Source organism: Tachyglossus aculeatus, chromosome 7 (genome assembly GCF_015852505.1).
Source record: "Tachyglossus aculeatus isolate mTacAcu1 chromosome 7, mTacAcu1.pri, whole genome shotgun sequence".
Lineage (NCBI taxonomy): Eukaryota > Metazoa > Chordata > Mammalia > Monotremata > Tachyglossidae > Tachyglossus > Tachyglossus aculeatus.
In genome coordinates, this window is record NC_052072.1 from 50,217,793 (window position 1) to 50,232,020 (window position 14,228).

The following is a 14,228-nucleotide window of genomic DNA, read 5'->3' on the forward strand; positions in this document are numbered from 1 at the left end:
AAATATTATCCAACCTTGGCTTCACCAAAACTACCTTCTACTGGTTCTCTCCCTTTCTCTTTGGCTGCTCCTTCTCAGTCTCGTTCATTCGTTCATTCAGTCGTATTTATTGAGCAGTTACTGTGTGCAGGGCTTGGGAAGTACAAGTCGGCAACATATAGAGATGGTCCCTACCCAACAACGGGCTCACAGTCCTTCTTGGGCTCCTCCTCTTGCTCCCATCTTCCAACTTTTGGAGTCCCTTGTAGTTCAGTTCTGGATCCCCTTCTATTCTCTGTCTACACTCACTCCTTCGGAGGAATCATTGACTCCCACAGCAACTAACATCTCTACAGGGATGATTCCCAAATCGACCTCTCCATCCCTATCCTCTGTCCTTTTCTGCAGTGTTATTTCATCCTTTCATTCATTCATTCATTCATTCAATTGTATTTATTGAGCGCTTACTGTGTGCAGAGCACTGTACTAAGCGCTTGGGAAGTACAAGTTGGCAACATATAGAGATGGTTCCTACCCAACAGCGGGCTCACGGTCTAGAAGGGGGAGACAGGCAACAAAACAAAACATATTAACAAAATAAAATAAATAGAATAAATATGTACAAGTAAAATAAATAAATAAATAAATAGAGTAATAAATACGTACAAACATTCATTCATTCATTCGTATTTATTGAGCGCTTACTGTGTGCAGAATATTGTGCTAAGCGCTTGGGAAGTACAAGTTGGCAGCATATAGAGACGGTCCCTATCCAACAGTGGGGTCACAGTCTAGAAGGGGGAGACAGAGAACAAAACAAAACATATTAACAAAATAAAGTAAATAGAATAAATATGTACAAATAAAATAAATAAATAAATAAATACATACATATATACAGGTGCTGTGGGGAGGGGAAAGAGGTAAGGTGAGGGGGAGAGGGAGGGGAAAAAGCGCTTACTATGTGCAAAGCACTGTTCTAAGCACTGGGGAGGTTACAAGGTGATCAGGTTGTCCCGCAGGGGGGCTCACAGTCTTAATCCCCATTTTACAGATGAGGGAACTGAGGCCCAGAGAAGTTAAGTGACTTGCCCAAAGTCACACAGCTGTCAATTGGCGGAGCCAGGGTTTGAACTCGTAACCTCTGACTCCAAAGCCCATGCTCTTTCCACTGAGCCATGTTGCTTCTATAATATCCTGCTTTCAGGATATCTCTATTTGGATGTCCTGCTGACATCTCAAATTAACATGCCCGAAACAGAACTCCTCGTCTTCCCACCCAAAACTTGTCTTCCCCCTGACTTTCCTATCGTCATAGACAGCACTGCCACTCTCCCCTATCAAACAAGCATGTAACTTTGGCATTATCTTCCACTCACCACTGTAATTCAACCCACACATTTAATGTCACCAAATCCTGTTCTACCTTCACATTATCAATCATATCCCTCCGTTCCTCTCCATCCAAACTGCTGACACATTTTTTTAGTGATATTTGTTAAATGCTGAATCTGTCACGCACTGTTCTGAGTGGTGGGGTTAAACAGGCCCATGTGAGTTCCTCTCTCACATGGGGCTCAGAGTCTAAGTGGAAGGGAGAACAGATATTGAATCCTCATTTTGCAGTTGAGGAAACAGAGAATCAATCATATTTATTGAGCCCTTACTATGTGCAGAGTACTTTACTAAGCACCTGGGAGAATACAAAATAACAGAGTGGGTAGACACACTCCCTGCCCACAACGAGCTTATGGGGGGGAAGTAGACATTAATATAAATAAATACACTGCTGATATATGCATAAGTGCTTTGGGGCTGAGGGAGCAAGTCAGGGTAACGCAGAAGGGAGAAGGAGAAGAGGAAATATGAGGGCTTAGCCAGGGAAGGCCTCTTGGAGGAAAAGTTCCTTCATTAAGGCTTTGAAGGTGGGGAGAGTATATGTCGGATATGAAGAGTAAGCGCAAATTCCAGGCCAGAGGTGGGACATAGGCGAGAGGTTGGAGGCGAGATATACATGATCGAAGTAAAGTGAGTGTGTTGGCATTAGAGGAATGAAGTATGTGGTCGGGGTTGTACTAGGGGAGCAGTGAGGTGATGTAGGAGTGGGCAAAGTGATTGAGTGCTTTAAAGTGCTCCTCTGGACTGTAAGCTTGTTAAGGGCAGGGGATATGTCTGCTAATTCTGTTGTACAGTGCTGTGCAAATAGTAAGCATTCAATAAATAACAGTGATTGATTAAAGCCAACCATATGTGGTTTGATGCGGAAGTGGATGGACAACACTAAAGGTTCTTGAGGAGCGAGGAACCATGGACTGAATGTGTTGGTAGAAAAATGGGCAGCGGAGTGAAGTATGGACTGGAGTAGGGAGAGACAGGAGACAGGGAGGTCAGCAAGAAGGCTGATACAGTAATCAAGGCAGGATAGGATAAGGGCTTGGATTTAAATGGTAGCAGTTTGGATGGAGAGCTTAAGTGACTTGCCGAAGGTCATACAGCAAGCAGGTGGTGGTAGTGGAATTAAAACCCAGGTCCTCCGGCTTCCAGGCTCATGCTTTATCCATCTATGCCGCACTGCTTCCCATTGATCCGAGCACTCATCATTTCCCGCCATGACGATCGCATCATCCTTTTTGTTGACGTCCATGCTTCTAGTATGATTTTTCTACCAGTGGCATTATTGAGTGCTTATTTTGGGCAGAGCAGTGCACCAAAGTGCTTGGGAGAGTTGGTAGTCAAGTTCCCTGCCCACAACGATTTTTCTGAAAATGCATCATCCTTTTTGTTGACGTCCATGCTTCTAGGATGATTTTTCTACCAGTGGCATTATTGAGTGCTTATTTTGGGCAGAGCACTGCACCAAAGTGCTTGGGAGAGTTGGTAGTCAAGTTCCCTGCCCACAACGATTTTTCTGAAAAACTATTCAGTTGTCGTGGGCAGAGAACGTGCCTACCAACTCTCCCAAGCACTTAGTACAGCGCATAACCTCCCGCTCCTCAGAAAGCTCCCGTAGTTGCCTATCCACCCTCCCGTGGTTGCCCATCCACCTCCCCATCAAACAGAAACTCCTTGCTTTAAGACGCTCAGTTGGTTCTCTCTCTCATGGCCTCGTGGCAAGAGCACGGACATGGGTTGTAATCCTGGCTCCATCGCTTGTGTGCTGTGTGACCTTGGGCAAGTCACTTAACTTCTCTGTGCCCGTTACCTCATCTGTAACATGGGGATTAAGACTGTGAGCCCCTTGTGGGACATGGACTGAGTCCAGCCTGATTTCCTTGTATCTACCGCAGTGCTTGGCACATAGTAAGTGCTTAACAGATGCCATGATAATCATTGAGAAGCAGCATGGCCTAGTGCTGGGAGTCAGAAATTCATGGATTCTAATCCCGGCTTCACCATTTGTCTGCTGTGTGACCTTGGGCAAGTCACTTCACTTCTCTATGCTCAGTTACCTGATCTGTAAAATGGGGAATAAGACTGTGAGCCCGGTGTGGGACAGGGGCTCTGTCCAACCCAGTTTTCTTGTATTTCCTCCTCTCCCCACCCCCCCCAGCGCTTAGCGCAGTGCCTGGTACACAGTAAGCGCTAAACAACACAATTAATATAACTACCTAACCTTGCTGATCTCTTTCTGCAACCCAAACCACAAACTTTGCTCCTCTAAACACCTACTTTCTGTACCTCAGTCTTTAAGCTTGGCACTACCACCCCCTTTCTACCCATCTTCAAAACCCTCCTAAAATCACAGCTCTTCCAAGAGGCCTTCCCTGACTAAGCCCTCATTTCCCGTCGTTAGACCAGGTCATTAGACCTGGGCTCTAATCCTGACTCTGCCACTCTTATTCTGTGTGAGCGCGGGCAAGTGCTTAGTATAGTACCTGGCTAATAGTAAGCACTTGGCAAATACCAGGAAAAAAAAAGATTTACCCAGGAGTGAATTGGTACAATATATGAATTCACTTGCCGTGCATTTTATGTGTTCTGTTTTTGATAAAATGACCAGTAGTCAGTCAATCAATATAGCATTTGTAGAGTGCTTATTCTTTACAGTGAACTCAGTACTTGGGAGAATACAGAATTACTGCCCACAAGGAGCTTACAATCTAGTGAGGGAGACACTAATTTACCTATAAGGTGAAGCAACATGTACATAAATGCTACAAGGTGTGGGGAGGGAGAGTACACAAGGTTAATGTAGAAGTACTGAAGTAACAGTAGGGCTGCCGGGGGTGGGTAGAATAGAGTGAAGAGGTGAGAGTAGTCAGGGAAGGCCTTCTGGAGGAGATATGATTTCAGAAGAGCCTAGAAGATGGTAACAGCTGTAGCCTGCTTCGCATGAAGCTGGGGAGAAAGGGAAGGGGGCCGGGGAGAGATCCAGAATCAGAAGGGAGGGTTTTGAGGCTTTTAATAGCTATAACCCCATCCTTGGTGCTGTCTGAATAGTCCAGTTGGGGAGTCCATAATGCAGTTTGATTTTTGTCTAATTTGGGGAGGTGGGATGGTCTTCTAAGCAGTCGCTGCTGTGGCCACATTTATAAAAAGATTATCACTTTTTGAGGCGACCTCATTCCAATGCAGAATTACTGCAGATTACTTTGACCATAGACGTGACTTTCAGATTGTGTGAAAATTACCTTTGTTCCGTGCTTTAATTTACAGCACAGCTTCATTCAGTACAATTTTACTTAATATGGTTTCACTTATAGATGACTGTCCCTCTCTTTGAATAAATCAGGGGCTTTCTTACATAGCACTCTGTACAAATCGCTGGTATGCCCTTAACCCCGCACTCAGCTTTTCTCTTCCCTGCCAGAGGAAGGAAGGTTTTGTGAAAAGCAGGAAGCTTCTGCTATAACTGTACTTAACAAAGCCTTGCTGAGTGAATCGGGAAGCTTGGGAGTGCGGATGCAGATGGGAGAGTTCACAGGCAGATTTGAAGAGAAAGCCAGAAAAAGAAAGTAGAAATAGTATAACCATATGGGGGAATAACTCTCCTTCTTTATACTAATCCCTTTTCATCCCTCTCCATGGCTTCCTTTTCACTGGCTCTTGCCGGTGGTCTTTCTCTCTTTTTCCTTTGATATTTTCCGGTTTTGACAGGATTTTTAAAAATTCCGTTTTATTTTTCCTTCTGATTCTGCCTTTTCTTTCCTCCCTCACACACCCAGTTCTCTGTTCTTGCTAAGTTCAGTGCTCCGGAAACCTTGTTCTGTAGTAGTCACCTATTTCAGTGCCACATTTATGAATATTTTTTGGATTCCGTGGTACACCACAATCAAACAGGTTCTCACTGTTGGAAATTGTTCGCTAATTCCTTAACAGCATTCTATCCAAGTCACATACTGAAAGCACTGTTCTATCAGTCAATCAATTAATGGTATTTATTGAATGCTTACCACAGGCAGAGCACTGTACTAAGTGCTTGGGAGAGTACAGTATAACGATATAGAGTTGGTAGACACATTCCCTGACCACAGCACGCTTACAGTCTTATTCTGGAAGCAATTATTGTATTTTTGCTGTGTTCTCTTTTACCCCATACTTCCTCTCCCAAAGCCACAAAAAGAAATCTAACTCTTTTTTTTCCCCTCTCTCCACTAGGCCATGCTGCTTCCCATTATCTTCCTTTGGCTAACGCTAATTCAGCTAAGATTTTAAAATGCTTCCGGAAGAAAATCCAGTGGCCACAGTAGCATACCCGAAAAAAGTAGTTCTCCGAATTAGATACCAAAATACCGGTTTTAAACTGATGGCGATGGAGTCTCCCCTAGTGGAAAGAGCATTGTATTGGGAGTCCAGAGATCTGGGTTCTAGTCCTTGTTCCACCACATGCCTGCTCTGTGACCTTGGGCAAGTCATCTTCTGTGCCTCAGTTTCCCCATACATCAAATGGGTTTAAATAACTGGTCTCCTTTCTTCAGACAGACACCAGTATGGGGCAGGGACCATGTCCAACCTGAGTTGGGCTTAGTTCCTAGGGAGCTCTCAGTAAACAGTAAGCAAAATTCAGACTTTGGGAGCGAGAACCCGTTGCGAAGAAATTGATTAAAGTCCTCATGGTTTATGCAGTACCATTCAACACTCTGATTCCTGCCAGTGGTGGTCCTGGTGGGACAGTCTTTTACACTCAGAACAATTAGTGACTGTTATTCAGCCTGTATACCTGAGCATTCGCTCACTCTCCTCTGTCGGAGGGTAGTGAGGTGGTGAATTTGCAATCCCACATTTTCATGGTTAAGCCCTAAAGAGTTGTGGATAGTGGAATAGAATGGTGCACTAGTGAAAATTGACATTCTCTAGTGTAAAGGAAACTATTTTAGGCTCTAATGTAGCTATTAATTTTAAACTGGTGTTAAATCCCTACTGTCTAATTTCAAAGGTTAGATGCTGTTAAACCAGGAAATGTACTAATAGATCCATGCAGTAATTTATGTTTATAAACTCTTGCTTCAAGGGTAACGTACTACCCAAAAAATAAGTAGTTGTTAATTTTTTTTAGCCTCTGAAGTGTTTGTTCTAATGACCATAGACAAGGAAGTATGCTTGATAGTCTGATTCACTGTCTTTATTGTACTTTTTACAGTGTTTAGTAAAACTTTCTTTCATTGTTTTTACAATTTTTTTTATGTAGATGTCCATACTGAAGCAGTACAAGCAGCTTTGGCAAAATACAAAGAGAGGAAAATGCCCATGCCTTCAAAAAGACGTTCCGTTCTCGTACACTCTTCAGTAGAGACATACACACCTCCAGGTATCTAGAAAGTTAATGAAATGCCATCTCGTTCTATGCCGGGAAAGGGTAATGTGTGTTTTCTCTTTCTTTAAAATGTTCTGGTATTGAAGTCATTTTCTGAATGAGAATTTTTAGTTCACGCATTCAAATTCAGGTCAGGACATATGTCACAATTACATGCAGTGTGTGTTTCTGACCCCATGGAATATGGCCCTGGGAATGTCTCTTCTCCTTTGGGACTTTAGTTCTTCTCCACAATGAGGTAGGTGCTAGGAAAAAGCAAAAGCTTAAGTAGTAAGCATTTGGCGGAAAGCTAAACTACTATGAATTTAGAATGACTGGTCTTCATTTAACGTCATCATCAACTAATGTATCTGGAAAGATATTATTATGATCAAAGAGTAGGTTGAGGATCATATCCATTTTGTAGATTTTTAGAGATATGGTGAAGTAATTGCAAGACTTTTGACAAACTGTTGATTTGTTGAACACAAAACTCTTCATCATTAATGATGCTTATTACCTTTTGTAAGTTTTTTTTCCCCCCAAAATAGAAATTGTCAGAAGAAAGCCATCACTTTTGCTTACTCTTAGTTATAAACTTAGGGAGAAACTTTTATAGCAATCATGATCCATTAGTAGAATTCATTAGATAATGGCACAGCTACAAGCCTAATTCACCAGGCCTATTTAGTTCTCAGTGTAAAGGTATTTTCAGGTAAGTAATTTTTCTTTCTTTGATTATATTATTGATAATAAAAATCTTTGAAAAATCACTGTGCTTCTGTACGTGTAAGCACTTGAATAGTTTTTCCATCATTATTCTCAGCCACAAACCAGAATGTTAAACCCTGCAGACTGTCTTAGTCAAAAAAAACAATACTTTCTAAGTAACTGCTGTGTGAAGAGTACTGTACTAAACGCTTGGGAGAGTACAAGATAGGTAAAAGACCGTAATCTCTGCCCTCAAGGAATTTAGAATATAAAACTAGGTTCCTAATTGATTATATTTGAGACCTAAAGACATGTTAAGGTAACATAGCTCTGCCAGCACTTAATGAACTTGCTTTGTAATATATTGCTAGAATATTAGAATACTGCTAGAGGTAAAATCACATCCCTGGGATCAATTAGTTGAATAAAATGACACTCAGGTACATTACAATTGCTTCACACAACTTCAGTATACGTAATCATTTAGTTAAAAAGCCAACTTTTTATCCTACGATAGTTCTTTTCTCTCGACGTAGGTTTGGACTGAAGTAACGCACTGCCTGTTTTTGATACTTCTCTAAGGGCTTTTCGGGACTAACACTTGGTGGGAACGGCAGTTATGCATGTGCTTATGCCACATGCTGAATACCCGCATCTCGTGCTTAGCGCGTGAGAGGCGCCAATTGCCGAACAGGGAAAAAAAACTTCCTGTCTCCTTGTCTTGGTCCATTCCTACATTACATGCCTGTCATGATTATTTTAATCACAGACACATCCTCTGCCTCAGAAGATGAGGGCTCGTTACGGCGGCAAGGGCGGATGACCTCCACTCCATTCCAGAGCCACTCCAGCGTAGAGCCCTGGTTTAACAGGGTTATCCAGGGCTCCTCCACCTCATCCTCTGCATCCTCCACTTCATCCCATCCAGGAGGGAATCCCGCTGCTGCTTCCAGTTCAGCTACCGCTGCTGCCGCCGCCGCCACTGTACTTGCAGATCTTATGGCGCAGGCTCAGCTAGGTTCGTATACCACCTCCCTCTTAAAACGGAAAGTTTAGAGTCCTCTTTAGTGCGGGCGCTTGCCCCCACAAGCAAGCCGGCACTGAGAAACAAAAGTTAACGTTAACAGTCGCCTTCTGCAAGGTGGGTATAAGGTGTGCTTTGGGGCGGAAAATAGTGAAGGTGAAAGGATAAAAACGGCACCCCACCGGCCCATCGAATGTCAGAGAATAAGGTCAGTGTGGGACGATTAACCGAAGTGGGGTTTCCTAAAGCAGAAGTACCTATTCCAGAATTGTCCAGGTATCGGCTAAGTAACTTAGATGGGTTTGACCCGAGTGGTGATTCAGCAACGTCCAGTCTTCTGGGTTGCTTTATTATTACATCTATATGTTCAAGGTGGAATTTGAAGCAACTGAAGAATAAATAACTAGCTGTTGATCAGTGAAAATAAACGCACTACATTTGTGGTGCAGAGCTGTCCTCTACAAGTAGGAATAGGAATGTGGGTCACTTTGCTTCTCACATTTCCTCCGTTTGGCAGTGTAGAGGGTGGCTTTTTCTTTGTCTCTACTTTTTGCACTATGTGAAACAAAAGGGAGGCAGCAGTAGCCAAAAATGGCATCCATTGGCTCCCAAGATGCCCCTCAACATAGTTCCCTTCTTGGTGCCCAGGCAAAGAAAACCTGGACTGGACATGGGGAGAGATTCTTTAAATAGCTCACATACTATGGCTTGGCCAGCCAGGCAGTAGAGCTTCAAACTGGACCATATTGCTAAGGCAAACTAAGCATCGTTCACGATGAATAACCCATATTCTGGGATCGTTCTCCACGAATATGTCACTCTCTGTAATGAATTTCCCACGAGCTGGGAAGTGTGTGGGTTGTAGTTGGACTACTACATGGTTTCATTGAGCAGAAATTATTGTAGAGCCAAAATATATCTCCTCTACCCACAGTTGGAGCATGAATAATTTATACCTCAAAAAAGACTAAAAAGTAGGATTATTCTTCACTCAAAATTTTCATATTTGCAAAAGATGTCAAATTTCCAGGATTGCCGACAATGAATAGCCTGCAGACCAGATAAATCAATCAATCAACGGTATTTATCGAGCACTTACTATGTGCAGAACACTGTACTAAGTGCTTGGGAGAGTACAATACAACAGAGTAAACAGACACTTCCCCTGCCTATAATGAGAATGTTGGCACTATTGCCTTCGATGGAATAATTCACCTCCCTAAATGGCTATATTCCTTTCCTTTCCGTATGTTATCGCTTGCTAGGTTTTTAAGCTGAATTAGGGTGCCAATAATTAAAATGCAAATTTGCATTAAGAAATGCTAGAAAGATCATTGCTGGCTAACATTCACCGATGTTACATAAAGAATCAGAATTTACTGAGATTGGCTGGGTTAGAATCCTATTTGGGGGTGAACTGCCAATCATCCATTCCACTTTTAATTAGTATTCATTGCTGCTTTTTTTCTTTCCCGCATTCATATTTCCTCCTCAATAAATTCAAGACTTTTCAGTGTGACAATTTTGCTTCACAACTTCCTAGTGCAGTTATCATTTACCTCATGCTCCTTGACTCTAGGATGTGGAAAACTTTCATGACTAATGTAAGAGGAAAAGCATCCTTTATTGCCTTGCTTTCCATGAGGAAGTGATTTGCTAAGGTGTGGGCGAATGGGAGTCAATTGATTTAGATTATTTTTGGAAATTTTCCATCTATTCCTGGGTTGCTTCAGGCAAGCTAATTCATCTCTCCCTGTCTTTGCTTCTCCCATTATAAAGCAAGAACAATAAATACTAGACATTTTTTAGCAGTAACTGAGGATGAGAGTTTTGGGAGCATTTCATGTGCATTATTAAGCCTTGATTTTGTTCTCCCACCTACATTCAGTGATTTCATCAGTTCATCAAATAGTTGATCCCAAAATGTGAGAGCCATGACTTCTAAATTGTTCTTGAGTTTTGCTCAGGGAATAGCTGCTTCTTGCTAAGACTAAACAGCAGTCCTCCTCTTCCCACTTCAACCGTCTACTCCCCGCAACTTTCCCGTCAGTGTAGACAGCCCCACAGTCCTCCGTCTTACAAGACTGTGACATCACCCTCGACTCATCTTCATTCAGTGTGCATATTCAATCTGTCATAAAATCCTGTCGGTCGCACCTTCATGATATCCCTAGAATCCACCCCTTCCTCTCCATCCAAACTGCTGCTGATCCAAGTACTTACCATGTCCAGCCTTGACTACTGCATCAGCCTCTCTGCCTCCAGTCTCTCCCCACTCCAGTCAATATTTCACTCTGCTACCCAGATCATTTTTTCTAAAAAGAACAAACAAAAACCCCCTCTGTCCACATCTTCATACTCTTCAGAAATCTCCAATGATGCCCCATCCATCCCCGCATCAAATTAAAATGCATTACTGTCGGCTTTAAGGCACTCATTCAGCTCTTCCCTTCCTATCTAACCTTACTAATCTCCTGCTACAACCCAGCCTCCATACTTTGCTCCTCTAACACCAGCCTACCCAGTGTACCTCGATCTCATTTCTTCACTGCTGACCCTTTCCTTATATCCTCCCTCTGACTTGAAACTCCCTCCCCCTTCATATTTGACAAAATACCGCTCTCCCCATCTTCAAAGTCCTAGAAGAATTGTATCTACTCCAAAAAACCTTACCTGACCTCTCATTTCCCTACCCTGTTAGCCTTCCTTTGTGAGCCCACTGTTGGGTAGGGACTGTCTCTCTATGTTGCCAGCTTGTACTTCCCAAACGCTTAGTACAGTGCTCTGCACACAGTAAGCGCTCAATAAATACAATTGATTGATTGATTGCTGGCTCTGTCACCTGTTCACTTAGGTCACCCCATCTCCAGCCCTATAGCACTTGATGTATATATCCTCACACTCTGCCATGTCCCCCACATGTAATTGATTTTAATGTCTGTTCTCCTACTAGATTTTAAGCTGGTGGAGAGCACTTTGTGCAGTACCCTATATACAGTAAGTGCTCAGTATATATCATTGATTAAAACCTTTTATGTAGAGATCTGATTTGGTTACAAAGCAGTAAAAACACTGCAGTTTTTACTTACTCCACAGTATACACTTTACACTATAGGCAGAAGCCAGTATACTTGCTAAATATATTTTTCCAGGATGGTTAGGGCACGTGGACTCTTCTGATGAGAAACTAAAATAAAGCAAAAGTTTAAGGATGATGCTTCCAATTTTTTAAAATTTAATAATAATAATAATAATGATAATGACATTTATTAAGCGCTTACTATGTGCAAAGCACTGTTGTAAGCGCTGGGGTGGTTACAAGGAGATCAGGTTGTCCCACGGGGGGGCACACAGTCTTAATCCCCATTTTACAGATGAGGTAACTGAGGCACAGAGACGTTAAGTGACTTGCCCAAAGTCACACAGCTAATTGGGAGAGCTGGGATTCGAACCCATGACCCCTGACTCCAAAGCCCATGCTCTTTCCACTGAGCCACGCTGCTTCTCAATTTCCAATCCAGAGTAGTTACCTCTGGCACATGAAAAGTGTTGTAGTGGAAGAGTGATGGAAGTTTAAACTACTAGCAGCCCCTCAGTTCCTGAGAGTGGTGGGATTGCCTGAATCAGTGTATTTTTGACTCGGAAGCATTTTTCCATCTCCTAGCTACTTCTAGTTCATAAGCGTGAGCTTTTCATACCTGATGTGGCTGTGTTTATCCTGGGTGCCAAATATTCCTCTGGTAGTCATGCATTTGTAATCTCAGGCTGGATTATTTTATTGACTAATACTGGAAGTTCACAAGGAGACTGTTCTCTCGTGCCTAAAATCCCTTCTTTTCCACAGTTCGCTTGATGTGAGTGTGAGTTTCCGAAGCTCTAATTCATCTCAATATCACCATCAAAGTCCCAAAATATGTTAAACACTGTTTGAAGATCCAGGGTATACTTACATAATGACAGCATTCCTCATAGCACCTAGGTTTTCACGTGCCATTGAAAAGATCTCTTTCTCTAATACTTTTAGGTGGTTCTCCAGTAGAACTTGAAGAGACACAGAAAACGTATTAATTTGAAATCCCTCTCCTTTTTCTTTTGATGGGGGCCAAATTTTCTGACCTTGAAATTTTAGTGAACATTGCAAAAATGCTTTTAACCAAGTGGCTCAGAGCTTGGTTATTGTAATTTTCCCCCGTGTAGGCATGTATCTAGAGAACTAGATCTTCTAAAAATGAAAAATAATAAGTATGTTTCATTATGCAAGAAATATTTCTTGAATCAAGCAATGTATATTTAATTTGTGCTTACCAGTTTTTTGCTCCTTTGACTCTGCAAGTTACTGTGTAAATAAAACTAGTCCTCTCCTTTTTAATTCTCACTGACTAAGCCTAACAGATATATTTTAAAATGCTAATATTTCTTAAACCAGCTATGTGATATCAGAATCACCCTCCAACGTCTTGATTCTGTGGCGTAAAGAAAGCCATATTCAAAATATGGGAGTTGTATTTGCATATGACTCACTCTTCTTCCTAGTTCTCCAGAATTAGGAAAAAGCATATGCCTTTTATTAATGAAAAACAAAGCCACAGGATGCATTTGTTTTATTACCATCCTAAAATCGTACTTCCTCCAAGTCTTCGCTGATTAATTTCTTAGCACTCAGAGTGATATCATTCCTTCAGCCAACAATAGACTTATGAATTTATGTAAACCTTCTCTAACACACAAATATATATATATACATATACAGAGAGAGAGAGCACAATTACCTCCACATAATTTTGCACATCCTTCCATCCCCCGATTTTTGAAAAGGAAAGAAAATTTAATTTTTATAAGCAGTGAGAACAGGTGTTCCAGGCTCGGGAAGAAGAGAAGGGTCAGAGCACATGATGCTCTAAGCCAGGGAGATAATTTTTTCTGAGAGGTCCCTTTAGGCTGTAAACTCATTATCAGCAGGGAACATGTCTTCTAATTATGTTGTATTATACTCTCCCAGGCACTCAGAACAGTGCTGTGCACATAGTAAGCACTTAATGAATGCTATTGACTGATTGAGAGGTCCTGGGTAGGAAGAGGTGGGAGCGGAAGCAGGTAATTCATTGACTACTTATTGTATTTAGCACCTGGGAGACTACAATTAAAAATAAGGGACACAGTCTCAAGTGATCTTTTCCATTCCTGTTCCTTTTCTCCTGCTCCCCAGTCAATCAATCTTGAGTGCTTACTATGTGCAGAGCACTTCACTAAACACTTGGGAGAGTACAGTATAACAGTTGGTAGACACATTCCCTATCCAAGCATCTGCCAACACTGTTGTTCTCTCCCAAGTGCTTAGTACATTGTTATACACACAGTAAGTGTTCAGTAAATACCACTGATTTGATTGATTGGTCTTACATAATAATCCCACCCCTCTTTTAAGATTGCAAAAAATTGCAATTATGTGAGTAAATTGTAATTATGTGAGTAAATTCAGTATTTGGGTCACTCTGGTTGTATTTTTTATGGCTGTCTCCCCATTACAGTGCAAGCTCCTTGCAGTCAGTGAATGTGTTCCTTTGTTATTCTGTACTTCCCAAGCACTAAGTTAAATGAACCAAGTAAGTGCTGAATCAATCGATGGTACTTATTGATCACTCAATAAATGCTACTACTACTTCTACTCTTTATAAACATTTACTTAATGTTGATTGCCTTTTAGGCATCACAGAACAGACGGACACATTATCCCTAGGATTATCATCTAAATTCTTATTTTTTTAAATACTCAGTTATAAT

General features: G+C 41.8%; 1 protein-coding gene across 3 annotated transcripts in view; it reads left to right on the forward strand.

Moving 5' to 3' along the window:
• Positions 1 to 14,228, forward strand: part of DIP2A (disco interacting protein 2 homolog A) — a 169,859-nt gene that overhangs the window by 82,390 nt on the left and 73,241 nt on the right. For 2 of the 3 annotated variants that reach the window (XM_038749831.1, XM_038749832.1), the window contains exons 4-5: positions 6,608 to 6,727; positions 8,193 to 8,441. In XM_038749831.1, the coding sequence (XP_038605759.1) occupies positions 6,608 to 6,727; positions 8,193 to 8,441 (369 nt within the window). The remainder of the gene's footprint in view (positions 1 to 6,607; positions 6,728 to 8,192; positions 8,442 to 14,228) is intronic. The other variant, XM_038749833.1, reaches the window with a different exon arrangement.